This window comes from Pseudophryne corroboree, chromosome 9 (genome assembly GCF_028390025.1).
Source record: "Pseudophryne corroboree isolate aPseCor3 chromosome 9, aPseCor3.hap2, whole genome shotgun sequence".
Classification (NCBI taxonomy): Eukaryota; Metazoa; Chordata; class Amphibia; order Anura; family Myobatrachidae; genus Pseudophryne; species Pseudophryne corroboree.
In genome coordinates this window covers 270,348,985-270,374,123 of record NC_086452.1, presented here as the reverse complement: position 1 = coordinate 270,374,123, position 25,139 = coordinate 270,348,985, and the positions used below count along the sequence as shown (strand labels likewise).

General features: G+C 47.1%; 1 protein-coding gene across 2 annotated transcripts in view; it reads left to right on the top strand.

The window, feature by feature from the left end:
* GORAB (golgin, RAB6 interacting) overlaps nucleotides 1-25,139 on the top strand; it is a 117,731-nt gene that overhangs the window by 41,140 nt on the left and 51,452 nt on the right. For both annotated transcript variants that reach the window (XM_063940297.1, XM_063940298.1), the window contains exon 2: nucleotides 16,617-16,935. In XM_063940297.1, coding sequence (XP_063796367.1) covers nucleotides 16,617-16,935 — 319 coding nt within the window. The remainder of the gene's footprint in view (nucleotides 1-16,616; nucleotides 16,936-25,139) is intronic.

Below are 25,139 nucleotides of genomic sequence, written 5' to 3'. Positions count from 1 at the left end.
GTGTGTGTACCAAGACTTACCGCAGCTACGTTTGACGGCATGGCTGTTGAGCGCCGTATCCTAGCCAGAAAGGGTATTCCTAAGGAGGTCATCCCCACCCTTATTCAGGCCAGAAAGAGAGTAACGTCAAAACATTACCACCGTATTTGGAGAAAATATGTGTCTTGGTGTGAATCCAAGAAAGCTCCTACAGAAGAGTTTCACTTAGGACGTTTTCTCCATTTTTTGCAGGATGGTGTGGAGGCGGGCCTACGATTGGGATCAATCAAGGTCCAGATTTTGGCCTTGTCAGTGTTCTTCCAAAAACAATTTGTCTCTCTTCCAGAGGTTCAGACCTTCGTGAAAGGGGTTCTGCACATCCAGCCTCCAGTGGCACCATGGAACCTTAACGTGGTATTGCAGTTCCTTCAATCGGATTGGTTTGAATCGTTACAAAAGACAGAGTTGAAGTTTCTCACTTGGAGAGTGGTGATGCTTTTGGCTTTGGCATCTGCAAGGCGGCTGTCTGAATTGTGAGCCTTGTCTCACAAGAGCCCTTACCTGATTTTCCATGAATATAGGGCAGAGTTGCGAACTCGACAACATTTTCTTCCTAAGGTGGTTTCTGCTTTTCACATAATCCAACCTATTGTGATGCCGGTAGTTACTGACACATTCACTGATTCAAAGTCTCTAGATGTGGTTAGAGCTTTGAAAAACTATGTTGCTAGAACAGCTCGTATACAGAAAACAGAGGCTCTGTTTGTCCTGTATGATCACAACAAGATTGGCTGTCCTGCTTTCAAGCAGACTATTGCATGTTGGATTAGAAATACGATTCAGCAAGCTCATACTACAGCTGGATTGCCGTTACCGACGTCGGTAAAGGCCCACTCCACTAGGAAGGTGGGCTCATCCTGGGCGGCTGCCCGGGGGGTCTCGGCATTACAACTTTGCCGAGCAGCTACTTGGTCACGGTCAAACACATTTGCTAAGTTCTACAAGTTTGACACCTTGGCCAATGAGGACCTAAAGTTTGGTCAATCGGTGCTGCAGGGTCATCCGCACTCTCCCGCCCGTACTGGAGCTTTGGTATAGACCCCATGGTCTTGATGTCGTCCCCAGCATCCTCTAGGATGTATGAGAAAATAGGATTTTGATAACCTACCGGTAAATCCTTTTCTCCTAGTCCGTAGAGGATGCTGGGCGCCCGTCCCAGTGCGTACTTTACCTGCAGTTTAGTTAGTACAGTTACACAAGTTGTATTATCTTGGTTTCAGCATGTTGCCGCAATTAGTTCATGCCTGTTGGCATGTGTTATGTTGAATGCCATGTGTGCGGCATGGTTGAGGGTGACGTGAGAGTTGGTAGATATCTCGCCACTAGTTAAGTAATTCCTTTCCTCGAAATTGTCAGTCTCCCTGGGCACAGCTCCTACAACTAAGGTCTGGAGGAGGGGTATAGAGGGAGGAGCCAGTTCACACCAAATGAAAAGTCTTTAGAGTGCCCATGTCTCCTGCGGATCCCGTCTATACCCCATGGTCTTGATGTCATCCCCAGCATCCTCTACGGACTAGGAGAAAAGGATTTACCGGTAGGTTATCAAAATCCAATTTTTCTTATCCATTAACCTGTTCAACACAGGTACAGGCAATCATACATTAAGAGAGAAGTCCAGAAACAGAACATTGTGTCCCTCCTGGAGAGGGTCACGTTGGGAGGTATGATGCAGTTTCCTTTTAAATAATTAATATTAACATTTCTCTTACGTTCTAGAGGATACTGGGGTCCATTCAGTACCATGGGGTATAGATGGGTCCACTAGGACTCATGGTCCCTTTAAGAACTTGATAGTGTAGGCTGGCTCCTCCCTCTATGCCCCTCCTACCAGACTCAGTTTAGAAAATGTGTCCGGAGGAGCCGGTCACGCTGAAGGAAGCTCCTGAAGAGTTTTCTGCATTTATTTTATATGTTGGTTATTTTCAGGCAGGGCTGGTTGGCACCAGCCTGCCTGCTTCGTGGGACTTAGTGGAGGGGTGGACGGCCCATCCTCTTGAAGGGTTAATGGTCCTGTTCCCCGCTGACAGGACACTGAGCTCTTGAGGGACCAATTCGCAAGCCCCACCACGGCGAGCGTACAGTCCCACAGCACGCCGCCGCCACCCCTAACAGAGCCAGAAGAGTGGTGAGTACTGAGCCGGCGTCCCGGCGAGCGAGGCATCAGCCATTATGGTGGCATGAGGGTATGTAGATGTAAAGTTTTTAAACGGGGCAGAATGTGTCTCCGGACACAGTGCACAATTGCGTCCCAGTACACTGTACACAGTACCCATACTGGCACAACAGTCTTAAAATGGTTCTCTCCATTTTTAAGCACAAATGACCTCAGCCAGTATAAAAAAAAGCAGGAAGACCGCGTGCCATTGAAGGGGCGGGGCTGCACTACGAGAGGATCCAGCAGCTCACCAGTGCCATTTTCCCTCTGCAGTGGACACAGACGCTGACAGGACAGGGTCACGCAGCTCCTCCAGTGTGGCTCCAGATTACCTCAGCGGTACCAGGTGGGTCAAAGCAGGGGGGAGCTATTAGTGTACTAAGTCCCCTACCAGGGTACTTAGTCTGCGACCTGGCTAAGCTTGACATTAGCGATAAGGGCGCGGTGGGGGTTGGCTCCAAACATCTCTGTGTCTCCCTGAAGGGCTCTTTGTGGGTTAATTGTGCTTAACCTTTACCGTGTGTGTGTGTGTGTGTGTGTGTGTGCTGTCACAAAAATAAAAATCCTATTTTCTCTCATCACTAAAGAATATGATGATCCTATAGAAAAATAAAATGTGTACTGTTTGTAATTTAGAACATTCTTGTGGAAGTGGTGGTTTGCCAAACTGTTGCTGTTCTTCATCTGTCTGCTTTCAGTGTCCATTGCTGGGGCTCTATTGTCCTCATTCAGTGTAGAGCAGAAAAACAAAACTTGTCTGCCCAGACAATCAGTATTCCATCCTTCGACAATATTAAATCATATGATAGTAATATCAAATACTCTTATAACTATAACAGAGAGGTGTTTCATATGTGGGCTGTGCTTTGCCTGTGCAACAAGTATACATGCAATTCTATTGGAGACTAGGTGGTAGAAAAGCATCTGAAATTGAAAAGTGGTGGCGTTGCCCATAGCAACCAACCAGATAATACTGTAGCTACAGTATATCATTTATTTAGTCCATCCTACAAAATGATAGACAGAATCTAATTGGTTGCTATGGCAAACTCATCCATTTGTCTGTTTTAGAGCTTTAGTAAATCCCTAACCCCTAGATGTCATCCCTGATGCTTTCTGGACGCTCTCTCTGAGGTAGATAGAAACATAGAATTTGACAGCACATAAGAACCACTTGGCCCATCTATTCTGCACCCCCCCCCCCTTTTTTTTTTCAATAGTTTTATCTCAAACTTTATTTGATCCTTACTTCTTTGTAAGGATATCCTTATGTCTGTCTCATGCATATTTAAATTGCTCTACTGTCTTAGCATCTACCACCTCTGACGGGAGGCTATTTCACTTGTCCACTACCCTTTCGGTGAAGAAATTTTTCCTCAAATTTCCCCTGAACCTCCCCCTGCCAGTCTCAGTGCATGTCCTCGTGTCCTATTTCTTCTCTTCATTTGGAGAATGTTTCCCTCCTGGACTTTGTTAAAACCCTTGATATATTAGCTTCTATCATGTCTCCCCTTTCCCTTCTCTGCTCCAAACTATACATATTGAGATTTCTAATACCCCTTTCACACCGCAGCTATAACCTGGTAAATTGTCGGTTTTTAAGCCTTCCAAAACGGGTCTAGCTGCGGTCTGAAAGCGCCACATTGAATTTACCGGTTACAGAATACCGGTATTTTAAAAGGGGTAAAAAGCAGGGTCCTATACGGTTCAGACCCGTTTCATTGTGCAATGTGAAAGGCTCAGAAACGGTATTTCCAAGCCACAGAAGGTGATAGGCTGTCTCCATGCGTGATGTCACTAGGCAGAAGCAGGAAATAAACTGGAGGAAACACATGAGAGTGAAGAAGCGTTTTATGCTGTTTTATTATACAGAAGAAAGTTTAAAATGGCAAATTGGAGAGGAGGTTAGGAAGCTGCTTAGGATCAGAGGGGATGAACAAATTGCTAGACAAATCACTGGGACAGTGAAGGATATCAGAGGGGATAAACAAATTGCTAGACAAATCACTGGGACAGTGAAGGATATCAGAGGGGATAAACAAATTGCTAGACAAATCACTGGGACAGTGAAGGATACAATAATCTACAAAAACATGGTAAAGATGCTTAAAGCTGCTGGGTTCCAGCGTATGACTACCCAAATTATTAAGTTTATTGTGTAAAAACGTCATATGTGTGGGCCAGAAAAGTCCATTTAAAATTACAACCATTGTTTTCTATGGGTGGAACGGGTTCAGTGTGAAAGGTACCAAAACGGTAATGAAGCGGTAATATACCAGTTACAACATGTGATGTGAAAGGGGTTTAACTGCTCAGCCCGTTTTAAGAAATGATTTAAAAGCAGGTTTTGCGATGTGAAAGCAGCATTAGTCTTTCTGGGCATGTTTTGTGAAGTAGGCCATGCACCATTTTAGTTGCCCTTCTTTGTTCAGTCTCTAATGTATTAATATCCTTTTGAAGATATGGCCTCCAGAATTGAACACAGTATTCTATATGAGGCCGTACCAATGACCTATACAGTGGCATTATTACTTCTTTCTCTTACGTCCTAGAGGATGCTGGGGTCCACATTAGTACCATGGGGGTATAGATGGGTCCACTAGGAGCCATTGGCACTTTAAGAGTTTAACAGTGTGGGCTAGCTCCTCCCTCTATGCCCCTACCAGACTCTGTTTAGAAAATGTGCCCGGAGGAGCCGGTCACAGCTAGAGGAGCTCCTAGAGCTTCTTTAGTTGTTTTTTTTTTCTTTTTCTTTCTCTAACGTCCTAGTGGATGCTGGGGACTCCGTAAGGACCATGGGGAATAGACGGGCTCCGTAGGAGACAGGGCACTTTAAGAAAGCATTTGAATACTAGTGTGCACTGGCTCCAACCTCTATGTCCCTCCTCCAGACCTCAGTTTGAATCTGTGCCCGGACGAGCTGGGTGCTACTTAGTGAGCTCTCCTGAGCTTGCTAAAAAGAAAGTATTTGTTAGGTTTTTTATTTCAGAGAGATCTGCTGGCAACAGACTCTGCTACGTGGGACTGAGGGGAGAGAAGCAGCCCTACTCACTGAAGATAGGCCCTGCTTCTTAGGCTACTGGACACCATTAGCTCCAGAGGGATCGTACACAGGATCGCACCCTTGGTCGTCCGTTCCCGGAGCTGCGCCGCCGTCCCCCTCGCAGAGCCAGAAGACCGAAGCCGGCGTCAGAAGCAAGAAGACTTCGAAATCGGCGGCAGAAGACTCCAGTCTTCATATGAGGTAGCGCACAGCACTGCAGCTGTCCGCCATTGCTCCCACACTAAACCCACATACTCCGGTCACTGTAGGGTGCAGGGCGCCGGGGGGGGGCGCCCTGAGCAGCAATTAGGATCCTCTTGGCAAAAAGCAGCATATATACAGTTGGGCACTGTATATATGCATGAGCCCCCGCCATTATTTTACACAGAATCGCGGGACAGAAGCCCGCCGCAGAGGGGGCGGGGCTTCTTCCTCAGCACTCACCAGCGCCATTTTCTCTCCACAGCTCCGCTGAGAGGAAGCTCCCCAGGCTCTCCCCTGCACACGGTAGAAGAGGGTAAAAAGAGAGGGGGGGGCACATAAATTTGGCGCAAAAACAGTATATACAGCAGCTACTGGGTTAACACTAAGTTACTGTGTGATTCCTGGGACATATAGCGCTGGGGTGTGTGCTGGCATACTCTCTCTCTGTCTCTCCAAAGGGCCTTGTGGGGGAACGGTCTTCAAATAGAGCATCCCCTGTGTGTGTGGTGCGTCGGTACGTGTGTGTCGACATGTCTGAGGTAAAAGGCTCCCCTAAGGAGGAGATGGAGCAAATGTGTGTGAGAGGGTGTCTCCGTCGACAACGCCGACACCTGTTTGGATATGTGTAATTAAGTGCTAAGGTGAATTTATTGCACAAAAGATTAGAGAACAGACAGGAAATCTACCCATGTCTGTCCCTATGGCGCAGAGACCTTCAGAGTCTCGCAATGCTCACTATCCAAAATAATACACTGATATCGACACGGAGTTTGACTCCAGTGTCGACTACGATAATGCAAAGTTACAGCCAAAATGGCAGAAAAGTATTCAATATATGATTATTGTAATAAAAGATGATTTGCATATCACTGATGACTCATCTGTCCCTGACACAAGGGTGCACATGTTTAAGGGGAAGAAAGCGGAGGTAAATTTCCATCCTCTCATGAGGAAAAAGAGCGGGCACCTCCAGACAAGAGACTGCAGCTTCCCACAAAGAATTCTCAGGCAGTATCCTTTCCCCACTAGGGCCAGGATATGATGGGAATCTTCCCCTAGGGTGTCACGTTTGCCCAAAAGGTAGACCTGACATAACAGCTATTCTCAGGGATCCTGCAGATAGCGTGCACATTCTGGTACACTACTCAGACCGGCGATTGTGTCGGCATGGGTTTATAGCGCTGTGGCGGCGTGGACAGGTACCTTATCAGCAGAAATCGAGACCCTAGTATGTATATATAGATGGATAGAGATATATATATATATATAGATAGATAGATAGATATTTAAGATGCTGTCTTAAGAGATATATATAATAAAACATACCCAAAGAGACATGAGTATACTGGGTCCTAGAGTCAAAGCTATGTCGATTTCTGCTTGACGGGTCCTGTAGAATATGCAATGGACAGATGATGCCGACTTAAGAGACATACGGAAGGCTGAGGATTGTGTGGAGAAGCGTTGTCGGACCTGATCTCCACAGCTATAGCTGGTAATTCTGATTTTTTTGCCTTATATTCCTGCACAGCCTAGGAAAACACGTCATTATCAAATGCAGCCTTTCGAACAAAGAAACAAGAAAGTCCGAGGTGCGTCCTTTCTTGCCAGAGGCGGGGGCAGAGGAAAGAAGCTGCACAACACAGCTAGTTCCCAGGAACAGAAGTTCTCCCCGGCCTCTACGAAAATCCACTGTATGTCGCTGGGGCTCCACAGGCGGAGTTAGGCCCGGTGGGGGCACGCTTTCGTAAGTTCAGCCACAAGTGGGTTCACTCCCTGTTAGATCCCTGGGCAATAGATATTGTGTCTCAGGGATACAAGCTGGAATTCGAAGAGATGCCTCCTCACTGACGGCCCTGCCGTCAGTGGCTTTCCCCCACGAGTGGCTTTCCCCCACGAGAGGGAAACAGGGTTAACTGCAATTCACAAATTGTATCTTCAAAAGGTGGTGGTCAAGGTTCCCCTCCTTCAACAAGGAGGGGGTTATTATTCGACTATGTTGTAGTCCCGAAACCAGACGGTTCGGTCAGACCCATATTGAATTTAAAATCCCTGAACATAAACCTGAAAAGGTTCAAGTTCAAGATGGAATCGCTAAGAGCGGTCATTGCAAGCCTGAAAAGGGGGAGATTTTATGGTCTCGGGGCAAAAAGGATGCATACCTTCATGTCCCCATTTATCCACCTCATCAGGCGTACCTCAGAATTGCGGTACGGAATTGTCATTACCAATTTCAGACGTTGCCGGTTGGTCTCTCCACGGCCCCGATAATATTCACCAAGGTAATGGCGGAAATGATGGTGCTCCTGCGGAAGCAAGTTTTCACTTTTATCACGTACTTGGTCGATCTCCTCATAAAAGCGAGATCAAGAGAGCAGTTGCTGAACAGCGTATCACTTTCTCTGGAAGTGTAACGGCAACACGGCAGGATTCTATGTATTCCAAAGTCGCAGTTGGTTCTTACAGCTCATCTGCCTCTTCTAGGCATGATCCTAGACACAGACCAGAAAAGGGTTTATCTCCCGATAGAGAGAGCTCAGGAGCTCGTGACACTGGTCAGGAATCTATTAAAACCAAAACAGGTGTCAGTGCATCACTGCCCTCGAGTCCTGGGAAGGATGGTGGCATCATATGAGGCCATTCCCTTCGGCAGGTTCCATGCGAGGACCTTCCAATGGGACTTATTGGACAAGTGGTCCGGATCACATCTTCAGATGCATCGGTTAATCACCCTATCCCCCAGGGCCAGGGTGTCTCTCCTGTGGTGGCTGCAGAGTGCTCACCTTCTCGAAGGTCGCAGATTCGGCATTCAGGACTGGGTCCTGGTGACCACGAATGCAAGCCTCCGAGGGTGGGGGGCAGTCACACAAGGAAGAAAATTCCAAGGGCGGTGGTCAAGTCAGGAGACTTGCCTTCACATCCAATATCCTGGAATTAAGGGCCATATGCAACGCCCTAAGTCAAGCGGAGAACCTGCTTCGCGACAAGTCGGTGCTGATTCAGTCAGACAACATCACAGCAGTGGCTCATGTAAACCGCCAAGGCGGCACAAGGAGCAGAGTAGCGATGGCGGAGGCCACCAGAATTCTTCGCTGGGCGGAGAATCACGTAAGAGCACTGTCAGCAGTGTTCATTCCGGGAGTTGACAACTGGGAAGCAGACTTCCACAGCTGGCACGACCTCCACCCGGGAGAGTGGGGACTTCATCAAGAAGTCTTCACGCAGATTGCAAGGCGGTGGGAACTGCCACAGGTGGACATGATGGCATCCCGCCTCAACAAAAATCTACAGAGATATTGCGCCAGGTTAGGAGACCCTCAGGCGATAGCTGTAGACGCACTAGTGACACCGTGGGTGTTCCAGTCGGTTTATGTGTTTCCTCCTCTTCCTCTCATACCAAAGGTGCTGAGAATCATAGGAAAAGGAGGAGTGAGAACAATACTCATTGTTCCGGATTGGCCAAGAAGGACTTGGTATCCAGATCTGCAAGAAATGCTCAGAGGACCCATGGCCTCTGCCTCTCAGACAGGACTTGTTGCAGCAGGGGCCCTGTCTGTTCCAAGATTTACAGCGGCTGCGTTGATGGCATGGCGGTTCAACGCCGGATCCTAGCAGAAAAAGGCATTCCAGATGAGGTTATTCCTACGCTGATAAAGGCTAGGAAGGATGTGATGGCTAAACATTATCACCGTATATGGCGAAAATATGTTGCTTGGAGTGAGGCCAGGAATGCCCCTACGGAGGAATTCCAGCTGGGCCGTTTCCTTAACTTCCTACAGTCGGGAGTGACATTGGGCCTGAAATTGGGTTCCATTAGGGTCCAGATTTCGTCCCTATCCATTTTCTTTCAAAAAGAACTGACTTCTCTTCCTGAAGTCCAGACGTTTGTATAGGGAGTGCTGCATATTCAGCCTCCTTTTGTGCCTCCAGTGGCACCTTGGGATCTTAACGTGGTGTTGAGTTTCCTGAAGGTCAACCTGGTTTGGCCCACTTAAAACCGTGGAGTTAAAAATTTTCAGGTGGAAAGTGGTCATGCTATTAGCCTTGGCTTCGGCTAGGCGTGTATCAGAATTAGCGGCTTTGTCACATAAAAGCCCCTATCTGGTGTTCCATATGGACAGAGCAGAATTGCGGACCCGTCACAATTCCTGCCTAAAGTGGTGTCATCTTTTCATATGAACCAACCCATTGTGGTGCCTGTGGCTACTAGTGACTTGGAGGATTCCGAGTTACTGGATGTGGTCAGGGTTTTGAAGGTTTATGTAGCCAGAACGGCTAGAATCAGGAAAACTGAGTCGCTGTTTATCCTGTATGCAGCCAACAAGTTGGGTGCTCCTGCTTCAAAGCAAACTATTGCTCGCTGGATCTGTAACACGATTCAGCAGGCTCATTCTGAGGCTGGATTGCCGCTGCCAAAAATCAGTAAATGCCCACTCCACAAGGAAGGTGGGTTCTTCTTGGGCGGCTGCCCGAGGGGTCTCTGCATTACAGCTTTGCCGAGCAGCTACTTGGTCAGGTTCAAACACTTTTGCGAAGTTCTACAAGTTTGATACCCTGGCTGAGGAGGACCTTGTGTTTGCTCATTCGGTGCTGCAGAGTCATCCGCACTCACCCGCCCGTTTGGGAGCTTTGGTATAATCCCCATGGTCCTTACGGAGTCCCCAGCATCCACTAGGACGTTAGAGAAAATAAGATTTTACTTACCGGTAAATCTATTTCTCGTAGTCCGTAGTGGATGCTGGGCGCCCGTCCCAAGTGCGGACTTCTTCTGCAATACTTGTATATAGTTATTGCTTAAATAAGGGTGTTATTATGGTTGCATCAGGCTTGCTCTGATGCTCTGTTGTTGTTCATACTGTAAACTGGGTAAGTTTATCACAAGTTATACGGTGTGATTGGTGTGGCTGGTGTGAGTTTTGCCCTGGATTCTAAAATCCTTTCCTTGTACTGTCAGCTCTTCCGGGCACAGTTTCTCTAACTGAGGTCTGGAGGAGGGAAATAGAGGGTGGAGCCAGTGCACACCAGTATTCAAATGCTTTCTTAAAGTGCCCTGTCTCCTGCGAAGCCCGTCTATTCCCCATGGTCCTTACGGAGTCCCCAGCATCCACTACGGACTACGAGAAATATATTTACCGGTAAGTAAAATCTTATTTTTTTAATGAGTAATAGGCAACAGGGAGGCTGCTGGCAACAGCCTCCCTGCTTCGGGGGACTAAGGAGGGGGGCGGGGGGGGGGGGGAGTAGTGTCCGCCCTACTGGGTACGAGACTCTATCTCCGCTGACAGGATGCTGAGCTTCTGAGGGGAATGATCGTTCGCCGCCACAGGTGACCTTTCACCCCCGCAGTGTGCCACCACCCCCTTACAGAGCCAGAAGATTGCAAGCTGGGAGCCGGTGTGAATATGGTGGCAACAGGGTGGGAGCGCAGTATGGACTGCGCTCAGGAGGCCCAGCGGTACATAGTGCGGCGCTGTGAGGGGCGCCCTGAGCCTGCGCCGTACCCTTAACTGGTCAGAAGTCTGTCAGCGACCTTCGGTAACCCTGCCAGCTGAATCCTCAGGCCAGTATAAAGACATGTGGAGCGGAAAGCAGCGCCATGTTCAGGGGGCCGAGCTTCTCAGAGCGGACCCAGCAGTGTTCAGCGCCATTTTCACAGATTCCTGTGTGAGACACTGACAGGGAGAGCTCTCCCTCCAAGCAACTCCAGTGGTCCTGTGCGGTACCGGGGGTTGTTGAAGTGGGGGAGGCGAGTGTACATACTGTGTAGTCTATTAAGGTACACAGTAAGCGCTAGGTATGGGAACTTACTCTATCTAAAAAAGCGCTGTGTGTGGGTTGGCTCCAATCTCTGTGGCTCTCTGTGGCATTCTTGGAGGGAAACGGTCTGTCATTTCCCTGTGGTGTGTGTTGTGGATATTTGTACCGTCTCACAGAGCCATGTCTAGGGACTCTGTGTCCTATGCTGCGGAGGAGAATTCCTCTCAGGAGGACATTCCATGTGCACAGTATTGTACGGTCTTGTCTCCGATCCCTGTTAATGAGCCTGAGTGGTTATCCTCTATTAAGGATATGATTGCTCAGATCTCTACTAGAATAGCTCATACTGAGACTGAAACTCAGGTTTTAAAATCTATGGCGGTTTGGTCAGGTTCTGTTCCTATCCCTTCAAGGTCCCCTAGCATACACCATCAGAAATGTGCCCTTGCCCAGATTATGCAAGATGACACGGCAGACGGTGATGGGGATGTGCTGCGGGGGGCGGCATCCCTTGCAAAATGGGTGCAGTTGATGATTGAGGCCATTAGAGATGTGTTAAATATTGCTGACACAACACCTGAGCAGGTTGAGGAGGCTTACTTCACAGACAATAAGAAAGCCTCGCTAACCTTTTCCTGCGTCTAAAGAATTAAACGCTATATTTGAAAAATCCTGGGAAAACTCTGAGAAAAAATTCCAGATCCCAAGAAAGGTTCTGGTTGCTTTTCCCTTCCCGATCGAGGATAGAAAAAAAATGGGAAACCCCACCCATAGTTGACGCATCTATTTCCAGACTGTCAAAGAAGATGGTTTTGCCTGTCCCTGGATCTACCGCGTTAAAAGAAATGGCTGATTGTAAGATTGACACTACGCTCAAATCCATATACACGGCTTCGGGGGCCGTGCTACGGCCTACTATTGCCTGTGCATGGATCTCTAAAGGTATAGTAAAGTCGTCGGGCACGTTACTTGAGGAATTGGATACAATGGATAGCAGTGACGTTGAATTATTTTTACGTAATATACAGGATTCTGCGGGATTCATGGTAGAGTCCATGAAAGACCTGGGTATAATGTCTATAGCGATATATTCCATGTCCGTATCAGCTCGCAGAGGACTCTGGCTACGCCAATGGTCTGCCAACACGGAATCTAGGAGAAGTGTGGAGAACCTACCCTACACAGGTCAGGCTCTATTTGGGGAAACGGATGCGTGGATTTCCACTGCAACCACGGGTAAGTTACCTTCTCTTCCCTCAGCTACTCCAGCTACGAAGAGACCCTTTTCTTCATCTCTATCCCAGTTCTTTTAGGACAGCTAAGACAAAAAGGCCAAGCCTTCTAACACTTTCTTTAGAGGAGGTCGTGCAAAATAAAAAAAAAACCCTGCTAAGCCTGCTTTTGGTACCTCAAAATCCTCAGCATGACGGTGGCCCGCACACCTGGAGGACGGGCCGGTGGGGGCGAGGATCGGACATTTCAGCCACGTCTGGGTGTCATCTGGCCTGGATCCCTGGGTACAAGATATTGTGTCCCGGGGTTCAGGCTGGAGTTTCAGGAACTTGCGCCTCCCAATTCTTCAAGCCAGGCTTTACTGGCAGACAGGGCTATTCTACAGGAAGCCATCCAAAAATTGGAAAGTCTCAGGTCATTGTCCCAGTTCCACCTCATATGCAAAACAAGGGTTACAATTCGAACCTTTTCTTGGTACCGAAACCGGATGGTTTGGTCAGGCCGATTTTGAACTTGAAATCGTTAAACCCTTATCTGAGGGAGTTCAAATTCAAAATGGAGTCTCTGAGAGCAGTGATCTCAGGTCAGGAGGAGGGGGAGTTCCTGGTATCCCTGGATATCAGGGATGCGTACCTCCACATTCCGATTTGGCTGCCACATCAGGCTTTTCTCTGATTCGCACTGCTAGACTGTCACTATCAGTTCCAGGCACTGCCATTCGGCCTCTCCACGGCACCGATGGTGTTTACCAAGGTGATGGCAGAGATGATGGTTCTCCTCCGCAGGCAGGGAGTGAACATACAGTAATTCCGTACCTGGACGATCTGCTAATAAAGGCAGTAGCAGTAGCAATACTACGAGGCTCTACAGTACGGACGATTTCATGCTCGGTCCTTCCAACTGGGTCTCCTGGACAAGTGGTCAGGATCTCATTTCCACATGCACCAGAGTCTGTCGCCGAAAGCAAGTATTTCACTCCTCTGGTGGCTGCAAATGCCTCACCTCCTGGAGGGCTGCTGGTTCGGGGTTTCAAAACTGGATCCTTCTAACCACGGATGCAAGTCTTCGGGGTTGGGGCGCAGTCACCCAAGGGGAAACCTTCCAAGGAAGGTGGTCATGTCTGGAATCCGTGCTTCCTATAAACATTCTGGAACTAAGAGCCGTGTACAACTGTCTTCTCCAAGCAGCCCATCTTCTGCAAGATCAGGCCATTTAGGTACAGTCGGACAATGTAATGACGGTGGCCTACATCAACAGACAGGGAGGAACAAAGAGCAGAGCTGCTGTGTCAGAGGTAACAAGAATCCTCCTATGGGCGGAAAAACACGCATTGGCGCTGTCAGCAATCTTCCTTCCAGGAGTGGACAACTGGGAAGCGGACTTCCTCAGCATACACGATCTCCATCCAGGAGAGTGGGGCCTCCATCCGGAGGTGTTCACGGAGGTGACAAGTATTTGGGGTGTACCTCAAATAGACATGATGGCCTCATGTCTCAACAATAAGCTTCGGAGGTACTGTTCTAGGTCAAGAGACCCACGGGCGGTGGTGGTGGATGCCCTGGTAACCCTGTTGGTGTTCAAGTCAGTGTATGTGTTCCCTCCACTTCCACTCATTCCAAGAGCTCCAAAGCTCATAAAGAGAACAAGGGTCCAAGCAATTCTCATTGCTCAGTCTGGAGCAATGAGAATTGCTTGGATCCTTGGACTGGCCAAGAAAGGCTTCGTACGCGGATCTTCTGGACTTGCTGCGGGAAGATCCCAGGCCCCGTCCTGTTCGCGAGGACCTTCTGCAACAGGGGCTGTTTGCTTATCAAGACTTACCGTGGCTACGTTTAACGCCATGGAGGTTGAGCGCCAGATATTAGCCCGGAAGTATATTCTGAGCAACGTTATTCCTACCCTGATACAGGCTAGGAAAGGCGTAACGTCTAAACATTACCATCGCATTTGGAGAAAATGTGTCTTGGTGTGAATCCAAGAAGTTTGCTACGGTGGAGTTTCAACTTGGACGGTTTCTCCTCTTCCTGCAACTAGGTGTGGATATGGGCCTGCGTTTGGGATCCATGAAGGTCCAGATTTCGGCTTTATCCATTTTTTTCCAGAAACAATTGGCTGCCCTCCCTGAGGTACAGACTTTCTTGAAAGGGATTCTGCACATCCAGCCTCCCTTTGTGGTGCCGACGGCACCCTGGGATCTTAACGTGGTGTTGCATTTCCTGCAATCAGATTGGTTTGTGCCTTTACAGGAGGCTCAGGTAAAGTTTCTCACTTGGAAGGCAGTCACTTTGTTGGCCTTAGCTTCTGCTCGATGTGTGCTGGAATTGGGGGCTTTGTCCTGTAAGAGCCCCTACTTAATCTTCCATGAAGATAGAGCTGAGCTCAGGATGCGTCAGCAGTTCCTTCCAAAGGTTGTGTCGGCTTTTCATATCAACCAACCTATTGTGGTGCCAGTAGCTACTGACTCCTCAGTTACATCAAAGTCCTTGGATGTTGTAAGGGCTTTGAGGATCTATGTGGAGAGGACTGCTCATCACAGAAAATAGGAGTCTCTGTTTGTCCTGTATGATCCCAAGAAAATTGGGTGTCCTGCTTCTAAGCAGACTATTTCTCGCTGGATCAGGTTCACTATTCAGTGTACATATTCTACGGCAGGAAAATCTGTTAAGGCCCACTCTACTCGTAAGGTGGGTTCTTCCTGGGCAGCTGGCCGGGGTGTCTCGGCTTTACAGCTTTGCCGAGCGGCTACTTGGTCTGGGTCGAACATGTTTGCTTTGTTCTACAAGTTCGATACTTTGGCCTCTGAGGACCTAAAGTTTTGTCAATCAGTTCTGCAGGAGCCTCCGTGCTCTCGCTCCCGTTCTGGGAGCTTTGATACATCCCCGTGGTACTAATGTGGACCCCAGCATCCTCTAGGACATAAGAGAAAATAGGTTTTTAATATACCTACCCGTAAATCCTTTTCTCGTAGTCCGTAGAGGATGCTGGGTGCCCGCCCAGCACTTCGTGATCCTGCAGTGGTTACTTAGTTCAGTACTGCTTTGTTCTTGGTTAAGCACTGTTTTGTTACTTGGTTAAGTAATATTGGGGGTAATTCCAAGTTGATCGCAGCAGGAAATTTTTTAGCAGTTGGGCAAAACCATGTGCACTGCAGGGGAGGCAGATATAACATGTGCAGGGAGAGATAGATTTGGGCGTGGTGAGTTCAATCTGCAATCTAAATTGCAGTGTAAAAATAAAGCAGCCAGTATTTACCCTGCACAGAAACAAAATAACCCACCCAAATCTAACTCTCTCGGCAAATGTTGTATCTGCTCCCCTTGCAGTGCACATGGTTTTGCCCAACTGCTAAAAATATCCTGCTCCGATCAACTTGGAATTTCCCCCATTGTTCAGCCGTTGCTGAGTGTTCAAGCTGGTTAGCTTGGTTTGCCTGGTATATGTGAGCTGGTGAGAATCTCGCCACTGTCTGTGTAAAATCCTTCTCTCCAAGTTGTCCATCTCCATGGGCACAGTTTGTAGACTGAGTCTGGTAGGAGGGGCATAGAGGGAGGAGCCAGCCCACACTTTCAAACTCTTAAAGTGCCAATGGCTCCTAGTGGACTCGTCTATACCCCCATGGTACTAATGTGGACCCCAGCATCCTCTACGGACTACGAGAAAAGGATTTACCGGTAGGTATATTAAAATCCTATTTTTAAATCTGTGGGTGTCCACGGCACCAATAGAGGGAGAATAGAACTGTGCTTACCACCGTGCCCGCATTGTGGTGAGCGCAGCGAGCCCGTAAGTGGCTTTCTAGCGCTTGCCCCGCTGCCAGCATATTGGTGGCCGGGATCCCGCAGCCGGCCGCCGGTAAAAGGTATGTATTGCCCCACCAATATAGTGTATGGACTTCTGAGGAACCAAAGCACCCAGAGGAAAACTCACACAGATAGAGGCCTGATGCATGGAACCGATGTCGCCAGTGCTGTGGTAACCACTATGCTGCCATCTCACTCCATAACTAACACATTTTAATTTATGAAAATTCTAAAACTTAAAACATCTAAATTGTCTTTTTTTTTCTAACAAGACTAGCAGCAATGATCCTCTTTGTATTAAATGTTGTTGTATGCTCTGCCTCTGGCAAGATTAATTGTGCTTAAGATATGACTTTTAAAATCTTTTCTTTTTGCCCTTGAACAGAAGTACCTCTGGGGCAAACAGATTGTCCATCTGATGCATTTTTAAGCCGGCAACAGCCTCCAGGAAAGAAAGGTCTGCAGGTACACACTCAGAAGTTGGGTAAGCAGGATAAAGCGGTTTCTGCACGACCAGGTGAATCAAAGTGCATACCAAAGGTTAATCCACCGCAAATAGCAATGCACAATTCAGCCAAAGTAAAAAAACATGTTGAAGAAAAACCTGAAGCATCAGTAACCGAGAACACAGACAAAAAATCGGAGCCACCCAGTTTGAATACAAAATCTGCTGAACAGCAAACTTCAACAAAGGAAATGGAACTGTTAGTAAGTCCTTCTTCTTTTCTTTTTTTTTTTTTTTATTGTATCAGATATATACATCTTGCCTCAGTAAGCTACGCAGCAGGAGATGTCTAGTGTGAGTGAGCTGACAGGTCATGTGCAACTACGTTAGCGTTGGGCCTCTTTTTTGCTGAAAGGTGATGTTATAGATTAAAATGATATGCAGCATCCCTATATACTTTGTGCGCCTGTGCCTGTTTCTGCATACAAAATGCTACATTACAGTGTTTAATAGGAAAACCTCTATAGCATAGCATTTCGTTTGCAGAAACAGCAACGATGCACAAAGAATATAGGCATGCCACGTATCATTTTAATCAGGATAAGCTACTTGTGCATCCTATTCACACAGTGTTGTGAAAAGATGCATTTTAATGGAGAACGTTGCACAAAAAGATGCTCGGCACTACCAAGTTACGCCACGGCATGCTGTGACTAGAAAGGCTGTTTAGTGGGCAGGGAGGCTAGCTGTATGTGGACACATTTGTACAATAACTTAATACGTTACAAATTTGGGGAAGGATAGATGAAATTTAGTTATTGATTAAAGAAGTAGACTGGGTTAGTGGCAAGTGCGTAGCAACAGAAAGTGCAGTGTAATGCCATATACTAGATATGATAAAATTGAAAGTGGTTATATAATACAGATGTGTCCGCATACATCACTGCTGCACTCATGCTAAACAGCCCCTCTTATCACGCCTGATCCCATGAGACTGCTAGCATCTGGTGTCTTACTTGACAAAAAATGCATAAGTCGCAATGCAGTGTCTAGGAAGCACCAGGAGACTGCTGATTATTTGATATGTGACACTTGTTTATCTGTGTGCGACTGGGTCTCTAAATCTGTATACAAAGTAATATAATGTAGCAGCCTCCGCTATCTTCCAATACAAGTTCTTTGTGCACTGTATACAGACATATTTTCTGCAACAACAAAAAAAAGACATCTGGCACTTGCGCCATCTCAAGCTGTGTGGCAGTCGTATGAGCACAATATTTGGGAATATAAAAAAAAAAATCCTTCAAAAGATATACTGTATGTACTATCATGATAGACTTTACCTTCTTGATAAATTCATTAAACTTGGCAAAAAGATACAATAATTGTCATAAATATGAATCAAATTTGCAGATGTGGCACAAGCCTATAAATTCAGACACACGCATGGTTTTAATGCACATTTTTTTTTTTAACGTGTCTATAATGTTTACAATCAATACAGATGCAGAGACAAGTGTACATTAGTAATAATTGGTGATAATATACAAACAATCCGAGCAGTGAGGAACACTTAAATATGTATGGTTATGGGTTAATCCATATTACCTAGTTTCAGGCTTGAGCGTGTATCTTGAACGTAGTAAAGAAAAGGAAAAAAATGGGGCGCTAACCCTCACGACACCTAGCCAAAAGCAGATATAAAGGAACATTTAACCCTAAGTATTGGTGTGTATGGGTGAAACAGACATGCATATAAACACGATAGTGGAACGGAGGAGGAAGAGAGTAAGAATGAAAGAAGAGGAAGAAGATATGAGGAAGGTAGAGCAGATGAAGAAAGCAAAAAACGGAAAGCAGAGGCCTAGTCCGGGATATTAATGTAAATAACGATAGCAACGTAAGGCGTTGGAGAGATTGCAATATACTTTTCAGAGCAAGAGGCCTGAAAAACCTGAAGGGAGAGCATCATGTGGGGTAGTGTTGTCGTACAGAAACCAGTCATGCCAGATTGTGAGAAATCTAGGGGAAGAATTGCGAAGGTAGGCCGATATTTTTTCCATGGCCGCAACATACCATATTTTATTTACAAGTTGCTATCAACTAGACAATGGGCTGCATTTAAAATATGTGTAGAGAGTTTGTCAGCGGGATTATCAATTCCTTCTATCGGGCAACTGAGGAGAAACGCCCAAGGGGATTTAACTATAGGGGTCTGAAGGACCTCATGCAAGATGTGGGAAACCTCGTCCCAAAACTTTGCAGTTTAGGGGCAAGACCAACATATATGTAAAAGGGTACCCTACCCTCCACAACCTCTCCAACATCGGTCTGTAGCGGAGCTATACATCCTACGTATCCGGGTAGGTATCAGGTACCATCTGTAATAAACCTTTTAGGCATTTTCCTTGATTAGAGAGGAGATAGCTGCTTTAGAGACCCTTATCACGGACTGCAGTCCATGTATCCTCATCTGGTGGCGGTCCCAGGTCTTTTTCCCATTGAAGCTCATGATTCGGGGTAGTAGTGGTTTTAACTTGAAGCAAGTAGTTGTAGAGCGTGGAGATGATACCCTTGCGAAGGGGACAGTTTGAATTGAAACTCAATACTAGTCAAAGGTCTTGATATCGAGGCCATAGGGAGTGAGTTAAAAGTGATGAATTTGGATGTATGTGAAAGAAAATGATGTATGGGAAATAAGTGATGGCGGGTAGAATGTTTGTTCTGTAAGAGATCCAGAGAGACGCAGCTGTTTGCGTCTAATAGATCATATATGACTCTAATGCCCCCCTTCATACCACAGATAGAAATGTCTATAGTTGAAACCGGGAGGAAATGCCGGGTTGTGCCAGAGGGGAGTGATGGGGGAAGAAGGGTAGGAACTAGTTGCAAAATGAGTTTTGCAGTGCTCCCAGATTGAACACATGAAAGCAATAACTGGATGTGTGCGATCTTGAGCGGGTCTGTCCGAGGGAGCCAACCCAACGACAGAGGACATTTGAGAAAACTTTGCATGATGTGGCCTCTAATGTGACCCACCGAGGATCTTGAGACGATGTGAACCAAGCTATAGCTTGGCTGAGGTGAGATGCGTAATAGTATAAATTTATGTCGGGGAACCCAGTTCCACCATTGGAAGTAGGGTGTCGAAGGGACAAGAAGCTGATACGAGGTGGTTTGCGCTTCCACCCAAATTGAATAAACCATTTGTGCAATTGCAGTAGGGAAGTTCTAGGCACCTAAACAGGGAGAGTCTGAAAGAGATAGAGTAGTCTTGGTAAGACAATCATTTTAAGTGTTACAATTCTGCCTACCCATGAAATAGATCGAGCTTGATATTATTGAATAAAGGTATAAAATTAGCAGCATACAGGGTATTATAGTGATTTGTTATATAAATTCCGAAGTATTTAATTTTGGAAGCACACCATGCCATGTTATACTTGCGGTGTAATAGTTTTAGAGTTAGCGGGGATAGATTTAGAGCAAGCGCCTCCGAGAGAGATTTATCTTATAACCAGATAAAGCGCCATACGCTTCTAGGGACCCAAAGAGTTTAGGGAGGGAAGTATGGGGGGACGTTAAAGTGAGGAGGACGTCATCCGAGAAAAGAGATTTTATATTCATCTTTGCCAAGGAACACTCCACTGATATCAGTGTCAATGCGAATATGGGCCGCTAAAGGCTTGATAACCAAGGCAAAGATCAGGGGCAACAAAGGACACCCCTGTCTTGTGCCATTGGTTATAGAGAGTGGAGAGGAAAGAATCCCATTCACAGATACCCTAGCTGAGGGGGAGAAATACAGGGCCTGGACGCCACAGAGAAAGCTACCTACAAGACTGAAGGCCTGCAAAGTTTGATTCATAAAGGGCCAGCTGATTCGCTCGAAGTCCTTCTCTGCATCCAGGGACAACACCATAGCAGGAGCACCAGAACTATTGAGAGAGTGATAAATCTGAGCACTCGCCTAGTGTTGTCCCTGATGGGCATCCAGGTATGAAGCCCGCCTGATCATTGGGGATCAGTCCAGGTAAAACACAGTTCAAACGATTAGCAAGAATCTTCGCTTGTATCTTAATGTCGGTGTTCAAGAGCGATATGGGTCTGTAATGAGCACAGTTGGAAGGGTCCTTTCCTTCTTTTGGAATAATAATAATAATATTTTTTTTTTTTTATATAGCGCTCTTTCTCCAATAGGACTCGAGGCGCTTAACAGATACATAGGATAATATAGTACAGAAAATAATGAAGTACAGAAAAGCTTTTCATAAAATATAGAAGCATGTAGATACTAAAGGGACATTATGGAAATGCTTGAGTAAACAGGAAAGTCTTGAGTCTACTTTTGAAGGATTCTATAGTTGGGGCCTCTCGCACTGTGGGGAAGTGAGTTCCATAGAGTCGGAGCCACATGACTAAAAGCTCGACCCCCCAGATGAATTACGGGAGATTCTAGGTACTGCTAAAAGTCCTTCATCTACAGATCGCAGTAATCGAGTGGGGCAGTATGGGGTCAAAAGCTGCTTCAGGTACCTTGGGCCCTGGTCATGTAGTGCTTTGAAACTCAGTAAGCCAATCTTGAAGATGATTCGCCATCTTACAGGCAGCCAGTGAAGGGATTAGACAGGCTTTTTCAACCAGTGTGCCGCCACCAGTTGCAAGGTGTGCCGCGAAGCCAGAGCAGTTTCCTGCACCTTCAGAGTGAACTGTTGGCCCGGGCTCTAATTAGAGGATCAGTCGTGCTCCGGCCGTGACGTATGCCTTGAAGATGCGGCGGTGTGATATCATAGGTCACGGCCGCCACGTCTAACCACCCAGTCAGCCCACCTGCCTTCACACACATCTTCCAGTTCCTGCCTGAATACACAGCTTTCCTTGCCCACCCACATCCACTCCTGCCCGACCGCCCGCTGCTCAGTATTCGCAGCACTCCACTATGAACAATCCCCACCATTGAGGGACAGGGAGGAGGACAGCTGACCGGTAGAAGCTAATTTTTTTTTTTTCTCCTGTGGGGAACAATAGGATTTATGTGGGGAAAATGAGGATTTATGGGGGGAACAATGTGAATAATTCATGTGGGGAGCAATAGGATAAGTGTAGGGAGCAATATGATTTATGTGGGGAGCAATGTGATTGTTTTTTTCTGTGTAGGCCACTGTATGTGTGGATTTTTTTTTTTTTTTGTACTATGAGGGCCAATGTGTGTTTTTTGTTTTTTTTCTGTGGGGAACTGATGGTGTGTCTTGGCAATTTTAAAATATTGTTCGGTGTGCCGCGAGTAAAAAAAGGTTGAAAATCACTGGATTAGAGTATGGGTGTTATGTGGCTAGAACGGGGCTGGTCGGTTAACAGCCTGGTAGCTGTGTTTTGCACCAGCTGTAAGCGGTGCAATTCTTTTGCTGAAAGGCCAAGGTAAAGGGCATTACAGTAGTCTATTTGAGATGATACAAATGCATGGATGACTTTTGGCAGATCATCTGAGGGAATTAAGTGCTTGATTCTGGCTGTGTTCCTCAGGTAAAAGAATGAGGATTTAATTGTGGTTGATGTCTGATGTTTAAGTGTCAAGCCACCATCCAAGACAATGCCAAGATTCCGCACATGATCAGTGGTTTGTAATTCTGAATCCCTGAGTGTAAGTTCAGGGAAAATCAGCAGCGTGAGATGTCCTTAACGCGTTTCTCCGTGAAAATCAAACCACGGATTAATCATCAGAAGGTAAAACAGTGAAAGGAAGAGCTCTATTTAAGCTCCAAGGTGACCAATCATAGAAACATTGTAATTGCAAGTTCTTAGGTGCTTGTTCACAGGTGTCTCAATTTGTTAATCAGCAGGTGTTTTATGCTGTTAATGGACCAGGTTTCAATCACCATGCTTGACATTTTATATATTCAGCGGTGTACAAATAAACTCTATATATAGAACTATCGGCAACATAGCCTATCACATTTCATTTATAACAAATATATACATAAATAATCTTTTATAGAGGTTGTACGGAGAAACATAGGAGTGTTGATATTTTCTCTGACGTCCTAGTGGATGCTGGGAACTCCGTAAGTACCATGGGGAATAGACGGGCTCCGCAGGAGACTGGGCACTCTAAAAGAAAGATTAGGTACTATCTGGTGTGCACTGGCTGCTCCCTCTATGCCCCTCCTCCAGACCTCAGTTAGAATCTGTGCCCGGCCAGAGCTGGGTGCTCCTAGTGGGCTCTCCTGAGCTTGCTAGAAAAGAATGTATTTGTTAGGTTTTTTATTTTCAGTGAGATCTGCTGGCAACAGACTCGCTGCTCCGTGGGACTGAGGGGAGAGAAGCAAACCTACCTGCTTGCAGCTAGCTTGTGCTTCTTAGGCTACTGGACACCATTAGCTCCAGAGGGTTCGAACACAGGACCTGACCTCGATCGTCCGTTCCCGGAGCCGCGCCGCCGTCCCCCTTGCAGAGCCAGAAGACAGAAGAGAAGCGATGAAATCGGCGGCAGAAGACTCCTGTCTTCATTAAGGTAGCGCACAGCACCGCAGCTGTGCGCCATTGCTCCCACAGCACACCACACACTCCGGTCACTGTAGGGTGCAGGGCGCTGGGGGGGGGGGGGATGCCCTGGGCAGCAATAAGAATACCTTTGGCATAAAAAAATACACATAATACAGTCTGGGACTGTATATGTGTAAAACCCCCGCCATTTTTTAGTCAGAAACAGCGGGACAGAAGCCCGCCGCTGAGGGGGCGGGGCCTTCTTCCTCAGCACACCAGCGCCATTTTCCCTTCACAGCTCCGCTGGAAGCAGCTCCCCAGGCTCTCCCCTGCAGTATCCTGATACAAGAAGGGTAAAAAAAGAGAGGGGGGGCACATAAATTTAGGCGCAAATAAGATAATTAAGCAGCTATTGGGAAAAATCACTTATTATAGTGTAAATCCCTGTGTTATATAGCGCTGTGGTGTGTGCTGGCATACTCTCTCTCTCTGTCTCCCCAAAGGACTTTGTGGGGTCCTGTCCTCAGTCAGAGCATTCCCTGTGTGTGTGGTGTGTCGGTACGGCTGTGTCGACATGTTTGATGAGGAGGGTTACGTGGAGGCGGAGCAAGGGCAGATAAGTGTGGTGTCGCCCCCGACCGGGCCGACATCGGATTGGATGGATATGGGGAAGGTTTTAACTGACCGTGTCAACTCCTTACATAAATGGTTCGATGACGCAGCAGCCTTGGGACAGCCGGGGTCTCAGCCCGTGCCTGCCCAGGCGACTCTGAAGCCGTCGGGGGCTCATAAACGCCCGCTAGCTCAGATGGTGGGCACAGATGTCGACACGGAGTCTGACTCCAGTGTAGATGAGGATGAGACAAATGTACAGTCTACAAAGGCCATCCGATGCATGATTACTGCAATGAAAGATGTATTGCACATTTCTGACGTTAACCCGGTTACCACCAAAAGGGGTATTATGTTTAGGGAGAAAAAGCAGCCAGTGACTTTTCCCCCATCTGATGAATTAAATTAATTGTGTGAAGAAGCGTGGAGTTCCCCTGATAAGAAACAAGTGATTTCTAAGAGGTTACTGATGGCGTACCCTTTCCCGCCAACGGACAGGTTACATTGGGAAACATCCCCTAGGGTGGACAAGGCGCTCACATGCTTATCTAAAAGGGTGGCACTGCCGTCTCAGGATACGGCCGCCCTAAAGGAGCCTGCGGATAGAAAGCAGGAAGCTATCCTGAAGTCTGTGTATACACACTCTGGTACTCTACTGAGACCTGCTATTGCTTCAGCCTGGATGTGTAGTGCTGCAGCAGCATGGACTGATACCCTGTCAGACAACATTGATTCCCTCGACAGGGATAATATTTTGCTAACCCTAGAGCATATAAAAGACGTCGTCTTACATATGCGGGATGCCCAGAGGGACATTTGCCTGCTGGCATCTAGAATTAAAGCAATGTCCATTTCTGCCAGGAGAGTATTCTGGACTCGGCAGTGGATAGGTGATGCTGATTCTAAAAAAACACATGGAGGTTTTGCCTTATAAGGGTGAGGAGTTGTTTGGGGACGGTCTCTCGGACCTCGTATCCACAGCAACAGCTGGGAAGTCGACTTTACCTCAGGTTCCCTCACAGCCTAAGAAAGCACCGTATTATCAAATGCAGTCCTTTCGACCTCGGAAAGGCAAGCGGGTCAGAGGCGCATCCTTTCTGGCCAGAGGCAAGGGTAGAGGAAAGAAGCTGCACCAGGCAGCCAGTTCCCAGGAACAAAAATCCTCCCCTGCTTCCACTAAGTCCACCGCATGACGTTGGGGCTCCACAGGCGGAGCCAGGTGCGGTGGGGGCGCGTCTCCGAAACTTCAGCAACCAGTGGATCTCTGGGCTGTACAAATTGTATCTCAGGGATACAAGCTGGAGTTCGAGGCGACTCCCCCTCGCCGTTACCTCAAATCAGCCTTGCCAGCTGCTCCCAGGGAAAGGG